Raw genomic sequence first — 22,534 nt, 5'->3', positions numbered from 1 at the left:
TGTGACTGGTCTCTTTTTAGATGTAACCTCTCCTATTTTGATTTCATTCATCCATCTGTGAGCTATTTGGCATTTCAGTGGGTGACAGAGGGGTTTATTCCCAGTTTATTTAGCTTTATTGGGGAATTGCATCAAAAACTTTGACCAGGCCCAGTTATGCAGTGCGGACTGTTTTGCCTTCATTCATTGCTTTGGTGACCTTTTAAAAAAATTCCACAAGGTTGAGTAAGCATGAACTGCCTTTGATGAATCCAAACTGACATGGTTCCTGTGTTTGGTAGTTCCCTATTTCCTGATTGATTAGTTCCATGAAATGTTTTTCCACGGCTTTGCATAGGAGGCTTTTCAGATCTATGGGTTTGTAATTACCTGGGTCTGTGGAATTTCTTCCCTTATGCAAGGGAATGACTGTAATTGTTCTCCATTCACTTAGTACAAAACCTGTTATGGAGGCTGAGATCAAACAGTGCTGTTAGGGATGTGGCTAAATTGTACTTGCTATTTAAAGATGCATCCAGGGATATTGTCAGGACCCATCAATACAGTATTTTTAGCTTTTGATAGTGCTTTCAGGACTTGTCCGTGTGTGATCCCTGGAGGTGAGCTAGTTTGAGATATATCTTGAGGGACAAACGAAGGTGAGAAAGGGGTAAAGTTAGAGCTAAATTTATTGCCCAGTAGGTTTGTTATATGTTCAGCTTCAGTGAAGGTCACATCTGTCACAATCAGCTAAGTGCATTGCAAAGTTGTGCTTTTCAGATTACGAACACAACTAAAAATGTCTTGTGAGGCTGTTTGGTTTGGGTAGTCATTTTAGCCTAAAACATGGCTTTGGTGGAGTTTACCAGTGGCGGATCCAGGAATTTGCAAAGTAGTCTAGTTAGCTGACTACTGGAATGGAAGTGAAAAAGTGGGAGACTAGGTTTGGTGGTTGTGAAAAGATCACCTTAAGAAGCTCTGACGTGAGGAAAGACATCAGTTTACATTCAGTTGCACATGATTTTGCTGTGGATATGGTAGTAGAAACAGGTAATTCCAGTGCAGCACACAGCACATGTACAGATGAGGTAATCTCTGGGATACATACCTCTCTCCAGCAGGTCCTGTTTATATCACTGGCAAGTTTTAAGCCTTTAGAATGGGTAATTCTGGTGCTGTTTGTTTTGTGGATATGCAAGAGTTCCATCAGAGTGGGGCCTGACAATGCCCTGCATGTTAGGCATAGATCTCCCCTCAAAAGCCTGTAAGAGACAGAATACAGGGATAGAGCCTTGAGCTGGTCTGCATAGGACATTTTACTTAAGCCCTGTATTCTTTTAGTGAGGAACCTCTGTGGACATTTCAATTGTTGGATATGCCTGGTTAGGTACATACCAAGGGGGCATTATAGTCAATAGGTCTTATGAGTGCCAAATACAGTGGAACAATGACTTTCTTGGACTTAGATGCCATACCTTTGTTTATAAGTTGCACAGAGTAGAAGGATTTCCTCACTACTGTAGACATGTGATAGTCAAAGGCTAGATTACTATATATGTGTGTCCCTAAGTCCCTGACTACTGGGTCAGCTCTAAGAGCTTTGTTGTAAATATGATAGTTACCAGGGGTGGGTGACTTCCTGAAGGATACTATTATGCATTTCTTGGCATTTAGTTCTAGTCTATGGCTCTGACACCAGTTGTTTGTCTGTGTGAGCCCCTCCTGGAGACCATTTGTGTCTGTGTGTGATTCAATGACAGCTGCTAATTTGCAATCATCTGCACATTTAGTCAGCCAGAGACCACTGACATTGTCCTTGACTTCAGAAAAGTAAATGCCAAAAAGGAGTGATCCAAGGACTGACCCTGAGGGACTCCACTTGTGACTGGCCTCTTTATAGAGGTGGACTCACCAATTCTAACTTCCTGGGTCCTGTCTGTGAGCCAGTTGGCTATCCACTGGGTGACATATGACTTTGTACCTAACCAATGCCTTGAACAGGTCAAGGTAGGCAGTGTGAACCATTTGCCCTCATCTATTGTTGTGGTAACCTTTTCAAAGAAGTCCACCAGGTTAAGTAGGCATGATTTGCCCTTGACAAAACCAAACTGGATTGGATCCAGTTGTAACAACCAAAAGCAGGATCCAACACAGATTTATTGGATAGTCTCTCTCTAGCACCTCGGCTTTCGCCTTCAAGGATTGGATCCAGTGTCTGGAGGTTTACTATATCACTGTTGATCATTTCCATGATAATTCTTCCCATGGGTTTACATATAGGACTAGTGAAACTTATGGCTCTAGTTTCCAGGGTCTGTAGATGGCCCACCTTTGTGCAGAGGGACAACTGTTGCAGTTTTCCATTCATGCAGCATGAAGCCTGTTTGGAGGCTATAGTTAACTAGCAATTCCAAAAGCCCTGATAGGTCATGTTTCATGCTATTTAGAAGACATCCTGGGATATTGTCTGGACCCATTGATGCAGTGTTCTTGGCCTTAGAGAGAGCATTAAAGACCTGTTCTCTAGTAATAGCAGGGGCAGTTATATTAGAGGGTGTTTCTGAGGGAAGGTTGAGGGAGAAGGGTGAAGTTGGAGCTGAATTTATCGGCCTGTAGGTTTGCTATATTTCTGGCTCAATAACCCAGTGAAACAGTTTACACCATTAGCAGCAACAGTTCAGCTTCTGGACAGATGCATCATTAAAATTTACCACCCACATAAATCAACAAATGAAAGCAGGCTATGCCATAAAACACATTTTTAGCCAAGAAAGCAAAATAAAATTATTGCCCATTGTGTCATACTATCAAACCTTTCCCCAGCCCATTCTCTCTACTACACATTCCAATAGGTGCCCTCAAACAATTCAAAACTGAATCTCTTACCCTGTATGTTAAATGCACTCCCAAATGCCTAACAACCATAAAATGAATACCAGTCACTAATTAAGCTCATATCAATCCTCATTTTCTAAAGACATTCTTCTGGAGCATTTCTCCCCGGGCCTCCGCTGAAAACAGGATCTGTGGAACCTAGTCGGACTTTCCCAGTCAACAAATGTTAAATAAAAATAAATAAATAAATAAATATGCAAACCTCCTGTTTGATAACTATCGCTCAGCTCTTTCCTCTGCACTATCATAAAAAGTCAGAAACTCGCCTAAAGCCACAGCATGTTCACCTCAGACATATCATTCATCACATAAGCTCTATACCACCACTGATGCATTCTGTATTTCTTACTTTGTATTGTAAATGTACTTCCAAATACTTAAGTACCATAAATGATTTGCAGTCACTGATTAAGCTTCTATAAACTCACATAGGCAACCAACTTTTCCATAACTACTGCCCAGCACTTACCTCTGCATTATCAGAAAATAAAAAACTTCCAACCTATTTTGGCTCTAAGTAAAACTGAATGTAATTGACATTGTGACCAGTTTCTGACTGCAGTTATGAAGTCTCTCAATAGGTAGTTCATCCCAAACAAAACCTTCAAACTATGCATTTTCTTATTCAGTTATAAATTTAAAATTCTCAGTTCAGAAGACAAGAATCATCAGGTCTGCAAATTCCCCACTGAGAGAAAAATAGGGAGATGCATTTTCATTCATAAACACATGAAGCGCTGTTATTCTACAATACTGTAGCTCTTTAATAATTTAACCAAACGTGTTTTACTTTAGTTATCCAACCTTTGTGAAATTTGTTTTTAACTCACCTCCTATATATCGAACTTTATTTACTCTATAAAAAAGAACAATAAGGATAAGCAAGTTTCTTCACAGCGGCACATCCTGTTACCTTTGTTGGTACCAATGAATTGCCATATCAAACTGTTACAGAGATCACGGGGTAAAAAGAAATATGTTCGAGACATGATAGTTCATAAACTTTGCTGTCAGCCTTTACCCTGCCTCACAACAAGCATCCTACTTAACTTTATTGGTTTAAGCAATACCTAGAGGTGTGCGGTAGGCTACTCACAGCACGTAATTGGAATATTTTAATATATCACGTGATTTGTGCCTCACTGCAGCGTTAAGCACTTGTATCTCTACCTGATGGATGGAATTCAAGTTGGACATGTAACATTTTGAGGAGAACTAAGAAAATCACTATCTGCAGTCAGTTAAAGAATACAGAGAACTGCACATCTGCCAGGAGAAAACAGTACCGCTTCTTTGGCACTTTGAAAATTGGCAATTCAATAAAAGCAAATTACCTCAATGCGAATCACTCCCTCACACTTGAGAGCAATTTCAAAGTCGTTCATCTGACTAGTATATTTTACAATTAACTAGATTGTCTTCTGAAAAGTTAATTAAACTTTTACTCAAGCTGAGTCTCAACGATATGACAGCTCTCACCAATGTGCCTAAATTACAATGGAGATGCAGTTAGAGGAGGATCGTTATAAAAAAAATCATCTGACTGCAACCTCCAATCTCATCTCTGATGTATTAGACATGTTTGGTGACAGGATTCTTTGGGAAGATGCACCTGATTAAAAAAAGAAAAGTTAAAAAGGGGGCAGGCATGCGTGTCCCTGCACCCATGCCTAAATCCTCCACTGTTTATTAAGCTCTTGAGTTGTTTATTTGTTTCAGTGACAAGAGCTGTAATGTTCTGGGAATTACTCTTCGTACTTTGGTCAAAAGTCTTTTTCTTTTATGATAATGCTTGCTGATATTTTGGTTTCACCATGTGGGTTTGTTTCTGGGCTTTGCCCTGCACTTTTTCCTACAAGGCACAACTGCATCTCAGCAGCTATTTACATACTGGTATAGTGTGATGGTGTATGTTTCTGCTTATTCAGTGGAGTTAACTGGTTTTGGTGGCAATTTCAAACTTGCCAATGCATCTCTTAGGAGTAACTAGCTTGCCTTAAAGAAATTTATAAATGTGTAAAACCACAAAGCGAAAATAAACTATTAACCAGCAAAATAACACTGGAGCCAGAGTGAAGTTTAGTGCTTTAGTCCTGTTTATTACAGAACTTCCTCAAAACAATTATACAAATGCATTCATTTCCTTTTATACTGATAGTCATCATGACATTATTTCCTATATGTTACATTTCCATATTTGTTTAAAAAAATTCAGTATTAACTATAAAATTATTATACATGTAATCCCCACATTCTAAAATAAAAAACACAGGTACAAACAAATAACTAGTTGTTAACATATTTCAAATTAATTTTAACAGAAATGTTATCGTTAATTCCTGGTGCCACATCTGCCCTCAGGAAAATTTGCCATTTAGGCCTGATTTTTTCTAAATAATTATTAAAAGAGCCAACAAATCTGTTATTGTTCACCTTCTCCACTACAAAAAACGTAAATTTCCTAAAATCTTTGCAGTTTACAGAATGTTTGGCCAAAACGTTACTAAAATCTTTTTTTCTTAATAGCTAAAATGTGTTCTCTAACCCTGTGACATCATTTTCTAATAGTTTTACCTGTATAAAAATTCTTGCAGTTAGAACAAACTGCAAGATAAACTAAACCTTCACTCTGACAGTTATAACGACCCTTCGCAACTGAAGTGTAATTCAAATGTCTAAAATGACCGCTGTCATAAACCTACACTGGGCAAAAATTAGTACATGGAAATGTCCCTAAGTTTGTAGAACAGACTTTCTTATCTGTTAACCTACAAGTACTTTGTAATAGCTCCTTTAAATTTCTGGTCTTTTTATTAACAAACTTTGGTTGCTTCCCTATTATGTTACTTAGATCTTCATTTCCTAAAATAATCTTCCAATTATCAATAATAATTCTTCTGATATTAGGCCCATCTATATTCATGGGCACAGGAAAAGCACATTTGAACAGTTCTCCGTCTTTACCACCATTTTCTTTATTTTTATTAAATCCTACCCGTAAAATAGGAGGATACCTTTCATCTCTATAGATTTTGATATTATTAATAACTTAATCTAGAACTTCTTGATCATATCCTCTCTCCATAAATAACTGTTTAAGGGTGCATACTTCCTTGACAAAATTTTCATCTTCACTGATCATCCTACTAAGCCTTATTACTTGCCCTTTAAATACATTGATCTTCATATGTCTAGGATAAAAGCTGTCAAAATGTAAGTAATTATTAGTAAATGTTTTCTTACGAAAAAATATTGCTGCTGAATCTTTCTGTGTCCACATCCATTGATATTTTTACGTCAAGAAAATGTGCTTCAGTACCAATAGTACCTTTAGTAAATTTAAGCCATGAAACTGTTTTGTTGAGTTCAGAAAAAAAGTTTTTAAACTGCTCTTTACTACCTGCCCATATAAAAAACAAATCATCAATATATCATTTATAAAATCTGACATACTTGTAAAGTTCCAGTTTTATAAGAAACTCACATTCCCACCAGCACATCACTAAATTTGCAAAAACTGGCGCTACGTGTGTACCCATTGCAACTCCACTGATTTGCTAGTATATTCCTCCCCCCAAAATAAAAAAAAATATTCATTAACACTATTTCCATCAATTGACAGATTACAGATGCATCTTGATTAAGGGAATGCCTCAGTTTATTAAGATACAGTCTCATAAATTCAATACCATCCATTTGTTCTATTGCACTGTATAAAGAACACACATCTAATGTACATACAAAAGTCTCATCTCCCTGGAATTCATACTCTTTTAATTCATTTAGAAACATCCAGGAATCCTGTAAAAAACACTTACTGTTTTGTACTATGGGATTGAGAATTTTATGAAGATAAATTGAGATTTTAGATGTTTTACTATAAGGGGCAGAGACAATAGGCCTGAATGGAGGGTGCTTTTCATCCTCATGCATTTTGGGAATTCCGAACAGAGTTCCCAATTGTGGCTGTTCTACTGTAAGAAATTCAAACAAATCACCGTCTATATATTGTTGGTATAATAAGTCTAGCAAAATTAAATCTACTTCTTGAAACTTTTTTCTAACCATGTCTTTAGAAACATTCTTGTATTTATATCTGAAAGCAAACTTCCAGTGACAGTGTTATAGTCAGTAACCTGCATTATGACTAAGCCCTGCCCTTTGTCAGCTTTCATATATCTGATGTCATTGTATGTCATTAATTGTTTTAAAGCTGTTCTATATTCACTAGTTACATTTTTAGAACAAGGAACTGGCTTACTATTAATTATTTTGTACATCTCATTTTCACAAACCATGGAAAAAGTATTTAATGTATTTACCAATGGTGGATTAATACTACTGTTCTTTCTAAAATGACTACCACTCTTATTTGGAATATTGTGATAAATATACTTTAAATTCAATTTTCTCATAAATAATTTAAAATCCAAAATTGTGTCTGTGATTCTAGCTTTGCTTGCTGGCACAAATGAAAAACCTTTTTCAAGAACTTCAATTTCCTTTTTACTAAATATTTTACCACTCAAATTAAAGATGTCCTGTTTGTAGGCTAACATCCCTTGTTTTGACTTTTCTCTTGCCTACTACAGTGAGTGCCTCTTGGTTGAGGGGGACTGCTGGTCCCACTTATCCCTGTTAGAAAAGGGGAACTTTCTTCACTACTAATACTAGAAACACTAGACACTTCTTCCCTTTGATCTTTGTTATGATTCTCATTGTTAAAGGAATAATATCTTCAGAAAATTAATCTAATCTATATAGGGAATTGATTTGTTGAAGAGAATTTTTCCTATTAAAAAAGGTATTATTATTGTTATATTGTTCCTTTTTCTTCAGCACATGTGCTTGTTTCTGCTGATAGGCATTAATGTCATGAATCAGATTCTTCCTTTTCTTAAAAATCAAACTTTCTACATGTTTGTTAATTTTACTTTCCAAATTATCAAACAAATGATGTGTATGTATTGAAGTATCTTCCTTAATTATTGTATCCAATTTCTTAATATCATTTCTCAAAACATTCATTTGTTTAACATTCCACTGTATAAGAAGTTTCAAAACTTCTAAACGTATATTGTTATACAAATCCCTCAATTTACCAAACAATTCACCATCATATCTTGCCCCATTAGGAAAAGCATAAATCCTTAAACCTAAGGAAACAATTTTCATTTCACAACATTTGTTTAAATATTGGTTTTCACAAACCAGTGTTTTAAATTTCAGTACCTTTTTCTTTAAAAATCAGTTTCTCCTGTTGGAGAAAAAGGTACTGAAATTTAAAACACTGGTTTGTGAAAACCAATATTTAAACAAATGTTGTGAAATGAAGCACCGTCGTTGCTTAACTCATTAAATGGAATCCTTTCTTTCATCTCCAAAAGTTCTATAATAGGTCGATTAAATGCTTCATCGGCAATAATAGTACCTTCATCCATAAACTAATCATCGGATCTTTTGCCAGTGTTCTGGCGGGCTCTGGAACTCCCTTGCATTCTTTTCAAGATATTCTGCGCCTTCTCTATAACTTCCTGCAAATTGGAGGTGAGAGTGTTGACTTCTTCCGGCATTGGATACACGCTTACATCGATGTCAATGGAACCTTGAGTAGTCATGGTGATAGTATCAAGTCACACCAACGATACAATTTCGTAAATGTAGTGCCAAACTTTAAAAGATTTTTAATGCTTTGTAGTCGACTGAACTTAGTAAGGGTTCCGTTGACAAAAAATATTAAAGATAAGCCCCAAACAGACTGTTATTAATGGTCCTTTAAGCAACACTATATATTACGTGAATCCAAATAATCAGAGCATTCTTCAACGTGCAGAAGAAACTGTCTATCCTTATACCAGCCCCGAAAGGGACTAATTACCAACTCTGAAAAAGAGCTTTTTAAAGGAGATAGTACTTTGTATCAAATATTTATTTAAAGTTGGTGCTTTATAAAGTTATTAAGCACTTCACTCTCTTGAATCAAATATTGTTTAAATGACTGTCACACCTTAACCTACCTATCCTGTCAGATTAATTACCATCTCTAAAAAGAGCTTTTAAAAGAAGACAGTCCTATAGTCGCAAAACCAAATGTTGCTCCAAAATCACCCAACTGTAACTTGGCTTTACTAAGAGAAGCTGCAAAATAAAACCAAAGAGATGACCATTGAATGATAAAAACAGAAATATTTTCCTTTTCGGTTAATTCCAACTTTGTGTAATCGCAAAACTAACTTGAAAAACCACAAAGCGAAAAGAAACTACTAACCAACAAAATAACACTGGAGCCAGAGTGAAGTTTAGCGCTTTCATCCTGTTTATTACAGAACTTCCTCAGAACAATTATACAAATGCATTAATTTCCTTTTATACTGACAGTCTTCATGACATCATTTCCTTATATGTTACATTTCCATATTTGTTTAAAAAAAATCAGTGTTAACTATAAAATTAATCCACACATTCTAAAGTAGAAAAAACACAGGTACAAACAAATAACTTCTTGTTAACATATTTCAAATGACTTTTAACAGAAATGTTATCGTTAATTCCTGGTGCCACATCTGCCCTCAGGAAAATTTGCCATTTAAGCTCAATTTTTTTCTAAATAATTATTAAAAGATCCAACAAATCTGTCATTGTTCACCTTCTCCACTACAACAAAATGTAAATTTCCTAAAATATTTGCAGTTTATGGAATGTTTGGCCAAAGCGTTACTGAAATCTTATAAATGTACCTTGGTTGAAAGGGATCTCTGGTTTCAATTTTACTTTGAAGGAGACTGCTTTATTGTCAGACCTAACAAGTGATGAAGAGATGCATGAGATGGTACAAGATGATCCCATATTAATAACTATTGTAATTTTCCTTGGAGATTTTCTCCCTGGGTCTCTGCTGAGAACAGGCTTCTGGCCCAGTTGGACACAACCCGGTTATCAAATGATAATAAATAAATAAATAAATAAATAAATAAATAAATAAAGAAAGAAAGAAAGAAATAAGGACATGATCCAATATGCTATTCCCCTGTAGTATGTACTCTGACTAATTGTTCCAGGGCATTTGTATTGACAAAGTCCACAAATCTTTGTATTTGTGCACTAGTGGGGTGTAGGTTTCCCAGTCTATAGTTGGATGGTTTAGATCACCTAGGAAAATGGTATTGGGATCAATACTGAGTGATTCTAGTTTCTGTAGATAGGTGTTGTGGTTTTCTTGTATTATGTAGGGAGTTATATAGCTAGTTAATACATGGTACAAGACTTTTATTATGGTTATTTGGACATGAAGAAGCTCTAGTGCATCATGCTGCTTTACCAGCATTGATATGAGTCTCTTCTGGATGTAGATTGAATCACCTCCACTTTTTTCCCCCGCTTACGTGGTAGCTGGTCTAAATGTGTGGAAGGCATTACAGCCCTGCACAACCAGGATACTCTCCGCTAATTTAAACCAGGTCTCATTCACTACACAGGCATGGATATCCTCCAAGGTGAGAAAGGCTAGTAGGGAGTGGAGTTTTCTGGTTTAGGCTCATAGTATTGATCAGTAACAGCTTCATATTTTCCTTTGCTTGTTTCATTATGTTGGAATATTTATGAGGTTGGCGTTGACTTAAAAAGGTACTATGGAGGTAGACAATATCTATGCCAGTAATCACAAGCCTAGAGATTAAGAACCCTCTCGAGTTAAGAAGCTAGTTATGCTTTGTGATGTTTACTGTATGCTGGAAAAGCTAATGCTTTTTCCTTTCTATCAGGGGTCTCCATTAAGTTAAAGTTTTTGTCATAAAAAACACTTTTTATTGCACCTATACTCAGCCAAAGGAATCTCTGAACTGTAGATACTGCTGTTAGAACTACCTTACTTGGTCTTCCACATCTGCGTGTATCTCTGTAAAGCAATTTCCTTGTCATGCCAAAGGTAGAAATTGAGTCATATCTTAGTCAATTGATACACCTTCTCATCTTCTTCCCAAACTTTTCCAACCAGGGAAAATCTTTCCTTTACTTAATTTATTTTCATAAGCAATCTTTCCAGTCATACCTCAGAGGCCATCAGACACCCCTCCCCCTGCATGTCCCAGACAGCAATGAACAAAGCTGTCACCTAGATGTGGCTCAGGGGTTTTATACTTTAAGTCGCTAACCCTCACTGTACCTGCTGTGAACTGCCCCAGGGTTCAGTTTGCAGTAGACATGTTGATGAGAGCATGTCACTTGCTTAAATGTGTGATGTAACTTCTCAAGACTGCCCTACCCACAAAGACAGCACCCCTGAGTGATCTCCAAACTCCATTGTGGAGTGTACCTCAGGAATAAGCATTTGGACATGTGCCATGCCCCCTCCTTCCTAAATACAGGCAAGCAGGCAACATCACATCACTCCTCCCTTCGCCCACATCAGCTTCAGTATGCATCCAATCTGCTATTCAAACTCAGGTTGCCTGAGACATATTTATTATTTCTCTTTTCCAACATAATTGGCATTTTCATAGGCAATTAAAATATATTGACTGGACAAAATCTACTAGAAAATATGATTTCTTCATTTCCTTCTCCAATAAGAAGTTGGAGTCCAAAGTTCATAAGGTCACAGTAGCCAAATGGTTCACTGACTGCATTCAGTTCTGCTATTACAGATACAACAAATCTTTCCTGTTAGAACCTAAAGCACATCCTGGTAGAGGAGTTACTACCTCAGAAGCATTCATCCACAGTGCAGCCTTAATTTACATTTGGATATCAGCTGCTTAGCCCTTCTTGAATAATATCACAAAACACTGTAGGTTGGAGGCAATATCCAGGTGATGGTCTTCCTTTGGGTCTGTGACTGCCCATCAGACGGAAAAATCAGCAAACAGCATATGTTGTCAAGGATCCCTATCAGAAGCTTGAAGTTTCAAAACTTCGAACTTCAAAAAGGCGGGACTATAAAATTGAAGTTTTAAAACTTCAAACATTTTGAACGGATATCGCCATACAGCACAGAACAGGGTATTTACCATTTTCCTTACTGTAGTGCGATCTCAGAGTTGGTATATTTATTTAACATGTGGTGAGGGGGGTTCAGGAGGGCTTGGCCTCCTGCAAAAACATAAAAATACATTTTTGTTCTTTTTTTGTTATTATTATTATTATTATGTTTTCTGAGGTTGCAAAACTTCGATGTTATGGTCTCGGCCATTTGAAGTTAGAAGTTTTGAAACTTTGAGCTTCTGAAGTAGATCTGTTGTCAAGCATGCCGTTCATTGAACTGTTCAAGTAAGTGCATTATGTTAGGGATAAGGAAATTTGCCCTTTACCCACTGTAGTGTGATGTCGGAGTTGGTATATATAATTAGCTGGGGGTGAGGTGGTTTCGGTGAATGGCCGATGTAATGCCATTCTGCAATTTTTCCATTCATTGGCTAAACATAGACCCCTTTCTTCAAAGTCACAATGATAAGGGTATGTTCTCATGAAAAAAATAACAAAGGAGGATCACTCTGCGACTCTGTCCTGATGTTACTAAAGACAGAATGCCTTATACTAGAAGTAAAAGTTGTATACTAACCATAATGACAGATCTGGATGAGCAGGTCAATCCCCAGTAACATAACCTTCCTCCTCTCCCCTTTCACCACCTTCTCAAGGTTGGTCTAGAGGCTAAGCCATATTTTTGTCACTTTGCACAACATATTACTGATTTGGAGAGGAAGACTATTGTAGTGCATTATGGGCTAAGGAGAGGGATCATTGTAGTATTTTAGTACTGAGTTAGATCATAACACCTACTGGCATTATTCTTGATGTTGCCAAAGATCTGCCATTATGTAAGCTAATAATTTTTGCTTTAATGGGGTTCTACAGAGGTCATTTTTACAACCAGTGTTCTTTGGCATCTTTCTGTCAGACATAACTTTTAACATGGAAGACAGTATCTATCTTCTTGCAGATGACACTGAAATAGACAATGGAGGATAAGCACAAGTCCTCAAAAGGATCTGATGAGACTTGGGAACTGGGATGACATATGACAGCTATGGTTTAATATAGGAAACTGTAAGACATTTCAGATTTCAGTAATCTCAAAGTGGACTATCAACTGGAAGAGGAGTGACCTAAAAAGCACAGGTGCTTGCCATGTTGGTTTACTGGGAAAAAGCAGTGAGTATGACATAGGCAACTTGAGTTTTATTATTGGGTTGTGCTAATGCTGAAGCTGGTGCAAGGAAGAAGAAGAAGAATGATGAGGCTTAACCTGTTTGCTTCTCTTTGAAAATGGAGACAGGCATGCTGTCAGTGGTTGAATCCTCAGTGAAGACAGAATTAAGTGGGAAATGGGATTAAACGGGGTGGGGGTGCAGTCTACACACGCAGAAGCAGTGACATACATCAAAAAGTCCCACTGCATACCACTACCTGGCGATATAAATGGGCATGCACTGGGGAGGTGGGGGCGTAAAGAAAACTTTCAGCTTTCCAGCATGAACGTGATGTCTCCTACTCCAAATTAATTAAACTCTAGGCGCAAGCAAGGAATGTATAAAATGGCTGTTACCCAGGGAATTAACAAGTAAATATAACACCTGAGAGGGCAAGCTTAATGGTCAGTGTTGGGAGGATCAGTTCTAAAAAAATCACAGATCAGGAAAAAAAAGATCTTGATGGTGATAACAGCAGTATTTAACTACCACCTATGAACTGAGAAAGCTATAGCCAACTCCAATAAGATGCTGGGATGTATCCATAGGGAACAGACCTAGGAAATACAGAAGATGTATTACCCCTGTGCACATCCCATTAGGCCTCATTTGGAATATTGTGTTCAGTTCTGCTGCCCACAAAGGGCTAAGGATATCAAGTGAAGATAATGCAAAGAAAGGCTACCGATGTAATAAAGAAAATGCAGGTCAAGGGTATGAGCAGAGGTTATGAGAGCTAAATTTGTTTATTCCTTAACATAGGTGAAAAATAGAAAACATGATCTGGGAGTACAAGATTCTTATATGCTATAAGGAGATATATCTTAAGAGGAAAGGGGGTTATGCTGTTCAACCTAATAGTAAGAAATGCTTTTTCCTGAAAGTATAGTGCATAGACAGGTTGCTGGGCGTGGACCCGAAGATTATGGAAGACCTGAAATGGGTTGTAGGCTGGGATGAAGGACAGAAATATAAACTGATGGCTGTTAGTTGCACAAACTGGACAGACTAGACAGGCAAATGTTTTCTATTGATTTAGGTGTGTACTGCTTTATAACCAGTTTTCACACAAAGACAGAGGCAATACATATACCAATATATCTATATTTATATATATATATATATATATATATATATATATATATATATATATATATATATATATATATATATATATATATATACACACCCACACACATAGATATAGATATATTTAATCTATATCTAATATATATATGTGTGTGTGTGTGTGTGTGTGTGTGTGTGTGTGTATATATATATATATATATATATATAAATATGTATATAAAATATGTATACACATACACACACGCACCCACACACACATATATTGTTATATAGCTGCATCATACAAATGCATATACACACAACAGTTTGCATACAATATCAGTACTTTTCAAACCTGCTTTTTCACCAGCCCCATTCCCTCAGAAGGATAAAGCCCTGACTTTTGCCTCAGATGACCTGAGTTTGCCTGATAGCTCAGTTGCTGCAGGAGCAAACAGGTGGGAAATGGGAAATGTTTAGAAGGGATTGACTCGCCCACCTCTTTGAAGAAGATGTTTTAGGTGATCCACTGGGAGGATCATGACTGTTGATGCAGCATATAGTACCACAAAACAAAGATTGCATGTACAGAAGCATACAGCTCATATAACAAGCATATAGTGGAAGTCACAGCTGGGTGGCAGGGGACATAGGTGCATAACCAAAAAGCTCGCCCCCAATGGATGATGGCACCACTCTTGGCAATCACTTCTTATCCCTGAGGGAGAATAAGAAGGCAAGTAGGCTTACCCTGAATGGGAATAATTGTGCCAATGATCACTCATCCTGAGATGGAATAAATGGTTCACTGGGCTACTGAGTAGGATATTTGCCAGTAATATGCAGCTAGAAAGTAAAAAATGTATTTGTAGAATGTATGGCCAGTGTAGTTTACAGTATTTATGCAGACAAAAAGCTAAAAAATCAATAAGTAATATAGTTTGGCTTAAATGAGATATACTGATGTTTCTTTTTCAGAGGTATATAAACTTATGTGACTGTTTTAACTTTTCTGAATTTTAATAATGTATATTATTTGACTGGATTTGATGCTATTTTAATTACTAAATAAGGCAGATAAACATGATCATTTCCTAACATTTTTCTCTGTTTTGCTTTTACAGTCTTGGTTCCTCTAACAAGATCATAATGGAGAAGCCACAGAACAGCATTCTTTATTCAGGGCCTTCACTGAGCTTTTTGCCCTGGACAGGGGAAACCTCCCGCAGACACTAAATAAAAATAATAAAGAAACATAAAAACAAGAAAAGGAAAACAAAGCCAGATGAACTTAAGAGGAAACAATCTAGAACTGGGAAAACTTTCTGTATTCAAGATGGAAAACTTCAGACAACCAGTACTGAACTCACATATGTGCACATGTACACACATCTGGGAAACGTATCAAAAAAGGTCTTCAGTCGCAGACAACAAACATCTCTGATTGACATCATATACCATAAAGACTGCAGTTAGATATGTGATCTTTGTTTGACAGGGGCAAGCTTTTCAGTGCACTGCTGTGAAGGCTTCTATGCAAGGGTTTTTTTTTTTTTTTTTGTTTATTTTTTTTTGGGTGATCTCTTCATATCTTCAGTTCTAAGGAAAATGTTCTCAACAATACAAATATTCCCTCATTAACATGAAGTGTACTTGTGGTAATACACAGAACTGTGCAATAGTCAGTGAACTTTGTCTATTAATTTCCATTAGAATGCCACTGCACAAGAGGGATCTAATGACATGCAGATGTTATGACATTATGTCCTTTCTTTCCTCCAGGAAGTATCTTTAAAATCCAGGCATATATCTAAAGCAATCTACTTATAATGGTTTTCTTTCTTCTGCTTGGGTACAACTGCAGCCTGTAGTCCCCATACAAGAAGGTCAAGGATGATTTTCCCCTTTGAAACTTCATCTGGGTCCACTGATGTTTGCTTAGGAAAAATATGGCCTGAATGAGAATGCATGCCCTCCAGGATACGAGTAAGCATCTTCTTCATTATATCCCACCTTTCATGGTTGCCATTTAGGACAAGTTGGGGATCAAAATAACAAGCAAACAAAACATGCTTAATCACTAAAATGCCTTCTTTCCACTTGTCAAACATGGTGGAGACAAGTTTTCACAGTCCAAGGCCCGTTGCCATTGCTGTGCATGTTGCATGTCACTGTTGGTATGCAAAAATAATTTTCTAGCTAAGGCTTTCAGAAAATCCCTCCAAAGTAACATGAATGCAGAGCAAGGGCTAGATGTTGTAAGAATGTGGGTGCTAGAAGCCTTTATATTTTCCACAGTATAAGGGTCCTCTCCTGTTCCAGGTCCCCAACAGGGACAAACTTAAGGAGAAAAGGTACTGCAGATGATAACCACTCTGCCAGTTTCCAGCAAGAGAATTATGGCTGTTTTTTATGGTTTACCTTCATGTGTGACGTTTGCACACAGGCGAACAGCAAATGTTCGTAAGGACATTTGCAAAGTTTGCAAACGTTGAACGCAAAAAGGTTTGAATGTGCAATGAGTGAATGCACAGTGACATTTGCTCATTGCAGATTCGGCATTTTGGGGTGGATTGCACTATAGTGGGAATCGGAAAATGGTCCCTTTCCCCACTGTAGTGCAATCTCAGAGTTAGAATATTTTTTCCGACATTTATGTTCGAAAATCAGCGAATCTGCATTTCAATTTGCCAATTTTCGAACATTGGAAACTGTCGCGGTTTTGTTTTTCGAAGTTACGATTCGCTCATATGAGCAATTGCACGAGTATGCTTCACCTTTGTAAAGGTAAACCATTTTTTATTGCAGTCTTCAGTTTGTAGCTTCAGTGCTACTACTGATGTTGTGAATGTTTAAAAGCAAAGATGACAGGCAGAGGGTACATTGTAATTTGACTTAAAAGACATTTTGGAACACTGGAAATACAAACTTGTCATAAAGGCAATATCAGTTCATGCTCATTCAGAAATTAAGAGCCAGAAAGGCAATTTCTTTTAGGTGAATATATCTGTTTGATGTTTCACCTATAAGTCATTTGTTATCAAAATAGTACTCCAGAGAAATGATTGTTGTGTGTGTCTGTGTTTGCCTGTATGTGTACGTGTGTGGCTCTCTGTATGTTTGTATGTGTGTGGTCTAAAAGGAAGTAGCCAGGTCAGCTAAGACAGACATCACAACATACTGGCAGATGACTGCTGTAATAATGCCTTTCTTTGTATTCTTTTTTTTTTTTTCTTTCTGCCCTCTTGGGGCAATTGTAAAACCTCTTGCACTATGTTATTTTTTTTCTTAAAGTACTTGCCTCATTAAAAAGAAAAGAAAAAAAAAACTTACATTTATATCTGGAACATAGTACACTTGACCTGCTAACATACATAGTCCTTTTAAAAGATAGGCCTTGTACCAGCCCTGATTCTGGTGGATTTTAAACTATTCACAAAACTGTTTTCCCTGTGTATACAGTGCTTATGCAGCTGCAAAAGTGTATTTTTTTCTTACAGGGACTTCAACAATAGCATCACTGTCTTGTAGTTTCAGGTCTTTCTATGCACTTCCTTGAGTAGTTTGTGGTGCTGCAAACATGAGAGTCAGTAGTCTTCTACAGGTTTTGGTACAATCCGCCACTTTTTGAACCTGGTTGCTACCATCACCTTGCAGAAAATCTTTGTTCTATTTAAGCAGGACATTCTCTAAAGAGAAAAAAGAAAAAATATTCATCAGATTTGGATGCTAAAAATGCATAAAATCTATTTTCTGTGAATGTGTTTTTTAGTGTCAGTGAAAATTAGATGGTCAGTCTATTTGTGTTACTGTAACCAATATCATGATGGCCTTCAAGCAAAATATATTTCATTTCATAAAATTAAACATTAAAAAAGTCATTGCTTAGAAACAACTGTTGAGCTCAGAAATAATAATTCTGAATATTATGAATAATTAATGCATGCAGCACATTACATATTTTAGTACAATTTTGACATTTTACAAGAAGCACTTTACGAAGAAGCGCTGTCCGCCATAGTGTTTCATACAAATAGATATGTGGCATACTTCTCTGGTAAGATGGACACTTGATGTACAATGATACTTACCCATGTGTGTTGACATAAAATGAAGGATGGGTTTGCTTAATAACCCATTTCTCCATCAACTAATTGAAGGTTACATTAAAACTCGGGGGTTTGTTTAAATATATCTGTGTATATGTCTTCATATCTATCTATCTATCTATCTATATCTATATCATTTATCTCTATCTATCTATATATATATATATATATATATATATATATATATATATATATATAATATATATATTTATATAAAATTACCTCATGAAAGGTCAGATAATCGAAGCAACAGAAAAAAACAGATTGATCACAAAAGACTGAAATAAAAGAATAACAAAAAATAAAAAATAAAAAAAAACATCTTATGAAGGGGGCTCACTTATTTATACCAACTCCAAGAAAGCACAATGGCAGGGAAAGGCCAAATTCCAGCTCTCCACTCGACCATAGTCTTATACAAACAGAAGCCCACATTTGTAAAATCCCATCTCTTAAGCCAGCAAATGAACATTAACTATTTAAAATGTTTGACCAAACAAACTACTTTTCTTTTACGAATTCACACTTCACCAAATGTCAGAAAGCAGGGTACAAACAACCAAAACTGCACTTCAATGAGAACTCACTACTTCAAATTATGCATTTGTCGAAGAATGTTCGCCAGTTCCATTATTATGTAGAAGAGCAGGTATGGTGTTTTTTCTGTATTTCTTAAAGTAGTAACGGGAGTGGGATGTAAACAAGAGCTCTTTGATATGGGTCGCGGTACAGTGAGGATAAGGAAATATACCCTTTTCCCCACTGTAGTGGGATCTCATTGTTGGTATATATAAGTTGCCCCCCTGCAAAAAATGTGTTTGACATGTAAAGTTTTGTGATATTGAGTTTCGGCGTAGTGTAGTTTGGAGTGATGGGTTTTCACTAAACTGCAGTTTCATTTGTTTGTACTCGGCTTTCTGACATTCAATGACATGTGAGCTCATAGAAGGAAAGTAGACCTACACACACACACACACACACACATATATATATATATATATATATATATATATATATATATATATACATGTGTGTGTGTGTGTGTGTGTGTGTGTGTGTGTGTGTGTGTGTGTGTGTGTGGTGTGTGTATATAAATAGATATAGATATATAGATAGATATAGCTATATATATGTATATGTATGTATATATATATATATATATATATATATATATATATATATATACACACATAGATAGAGAAATATAGATCTATATTTAGGTGTATGTGTGTGTGCGTGTGCGTGTGTGTGTGCGTGTGTGTGTGTGTGTGTGTGTGTGTATACATATATATATATATATATATATATATATATATATATATATATATATGTTTGTGTGTACTTATGAAAGTGACAGATTTTTTTCTCATAACGTAACTTCTTTCTGTTTGTGATACTTTCCATGCTTTCTTGTACATGTAGCAATTGTTGTTATTGGAGTAATAGCTTGCTTGTCTGCTTTGTTGTCATAATTTCTTGTATTACAGAGTGTGACTGGAAATAATACTGTAATGATTTAAGGCATAGTCATTTGCTACCAGTCTTGCTGCAGCTTCTGCCTGTAGATCATTATTGGTTCGGCAGACAACACATATATATTAGCTAGCACAGTCACATAGATACATGTATGGCAAAATCAAGATAAAAATGGCAGCATTGTTTTTAATTGACGCTGTGCATTCTGACTATGGAGGGATGTTGAAGACAGACTAAACTAAAGTGAAATGATGTTTTGTAGTTGTTTAAATTCTAACAAGTAGCACATCCTCCATGCCGCTGAATAATATGCTCAGCTAACCACTATGCTTTATGCTTCATTGTGCAGCCACTAAAAACTGCCCAACATTTGTCTGTTTGCAGCATACCTATGTTGTAATTAATGAGATGCGGGCAACAGGAATGTGATGTTTATACAAGAAAGCTATTTAGCTTTAATAAACATGAGATATATGTTATAGTAAAAGTTCTCTAACATCTCAAAATAATGTCCGGTTTCACACGGTTTGCCTCCTTTCAGGCGCTTAGTGTACTACTGCTCCTTGATCTTAAGTAAGCTCTGCATCATGGTAATTAGAAATCATTTTCTAAACTGCCATAGAAATTTCTTGATAGTAATCTGGACAAACCTAGTTTGCTGAAAGAGTCCATATCCATTTAGTATTTGGCCAAATGTAATAGAATCTCAATGGGAGAATGTTGTATATACAACATTGTAAATTCTGATATGTCAGAATGATACTCCAGCAGATCTGTGCTTTTAAGGTGTGCTTTGCAAAATTTAGTAATACAGAGTATAACCATGAGTTGGCGCTGCCCCCTAGTGTTTGAGTATATGATACTTAAAACAAGCTTAACAGATACAGATGCTCACCAACACATGCATACACATGCATGCCTGCATAGACCCACTTTTTCAGTTAACAGTTTAGTTTACCTCATTCATGTCCACTGTCTTAGATTCATAAGCTGCTAGGAGATTACTAGTCTAATGACCCCTGGGGGGCTTTTTAAACCTAGCCTTGCTTCCCAAATGTATCTGGCAGGTTGATAGGGTTGTGCTATGGGGTATATGTAGACTTGGGCATGGGAGATCAGGCTTTTAAAGGCTGTCTGTAATTATTACAGATATAAGTGCCAGACCAGAGGTAAATAATTGTCTTACAGACTAAAACTCTGGGGATCACTGGACCCTTTATCACAAAATAACTATCAAGTCCACTAGCCCCTTTTGCCATCCTGAACAAAACTGACTAGGTACTTGTGCATTTCAGATGAAATTATGAAAAGTTTTATTAAAAAGAGAAAAATTACTGTATAGTGCCCTAAAACTAACAAGGAAATATTTAGAGTAATATATTCAAATAATTCCTTATCCACCACAGTGTTGCTTTTGTTCAGTTAGGTCTTGACTGGGTCTAACTTTACAGTTTCCTTCTATCTTTCTGTTTGCTACTGCAGTAATGTTGTCAGCTCTGCCAGCCAGCTACCATTTGTCACACTATCAGCTGTCATCATTAAGTAATGTTAGCTGCAGAACTGGGAAAATATATTAAACTAAAGGAATTAGATTTTTAAAACCAGAAGAATATATTAATTCCTCACTCCATCATGTGTTATATTTATTGTTTGGCATATGCAACATTGTCAAATCAACCCACTGAATTGTTTTCACACACAGCTTGTTACAACAATTTTGCCTGCTCTGACTTTGGCTGTTTTGAAGAACTTGTGGACATGACTTGGAAATATTTGCTATCAACTGTTATAAACTAAACAAACTGAGCAATCTTAATGAGATTGCCTTAGGAGGGGGTGTCTGTCACAGTTGTCTGGAAAAGCAACTTTTATTCTAAGCTTCATACAAACCTAGGTCTTCCTTTCAAACTCCTCCTTTTCTGATATGTCAGTTTCATTCAGATGAGGTATTCCATGTAATTCTGTTTTGTGAGTATAGCCCAGACCTTTCCTAATCTATTTGACATAAACTGAGAGAACAAAACTGATGGTTCAATAAATACCATCATCCTTCTTGCAATCTTACAATGATGCCACATATCTTATTAGGAAAAAACAGTTGTGAAGTTTTATTGTATTTGATATTGCTGCTTTAATATTCTGATCCTTATAGACTAGTACAAAGCAAGTATGAAAAAATACTGATTATATTAAAAATGGACAGACTGACAGTTGGTGTTTAATACAAAAATGTTGGTACTGTGAGGTATACATCTCTACTCATACATATTTATAACTAATATAAATGCAATTAGAAAAAAGTTATTAAAATCCTTTGATACTCTGAGGCTGTTATAAGGACAGACACTAAACATTCTGAAAACAAGTAAGACAAGCAAGATTTAAACTGAATTTCATATCATTTTTATTATCTAAGTGGATTTATAATTAATTAATATTTGATCCTTTTTTTGCACTAGACACACTGATTTTGCATTGCTGCTACTGCATCTGTTGGGGTTGAAATGGCACAATGTCTTCTCATGCATGACTCTTACTGCTAACAGCAAAAGATAGTAACTTTCCTGTTAATAAAGAGTGAGCAAAAGTTTTCTATCCATGACCATCAAACATTCAGCTATATACATTTTTTAGTTATACAGTAAGCCAGAAGGATGCATTTCCCCGCCACATCTCAAAATACAGTAACAATAAACAGATTAGTATGGTCTCATGAAAGCACTAATTCGTTGGAAGAAAAGAAAATCTAACACGTGAAAAATCATTACAGGTAGCTTAAGTTATGTTACTTTAGGTCAACATAGTTTTCCTTTCAAAGAT

The 22,534-nt window shown here is 36.3% G+C and overlaps 1 protein-coding gene across 2 annotated transcripts in view; it reads left to right on the top strand.

The window, feature by feature from the left end:
* Positions 1 to 18,024, top strand: part of LOC122812269 (nuclear factor 1 X-type-like) — a 2,275,854-nt gene extending 2,257,830 nt beyond the window's left edge. For both annotated transcript variants that reach the window (XM_044084667.1, XM_044084666.1), the window contains exon 10: positions 15,254 to 18,024. In XM_044084667.1, coding sequence (XP_043940602.1) covers positions 15,254 to 15,268 — 15 coding nt within the window. In that variant the 3' untranslated portion in view covers positions 15,269 to 18,024. The remainder of the gene's footprint in view (positions 1 to 15,253) is intronic.
* Positions 18,025 to 22,534: the final 4,510 nt, after the last annotated feature.

The sequence above is a fragment of the Protopterus annectens genome, chromosome 9.part0, assembly GCF_019279795.1.
Source record: "Protopterus annectens isolate FY-2018-M chromosome 9.part0, PAN1.0, whole genome shotgun sequence".
In the NCBI taxonomy this organism is placed as follows: domain Eukaryota; kingdom Metazoa; phylum Chordata; order Ceratodontiformes; family Protopteridae; genus Protopterus; species Protopterus annectens.
This window is presented reverse-complemented; position numbering and strand designations above follow the sequence as displayed.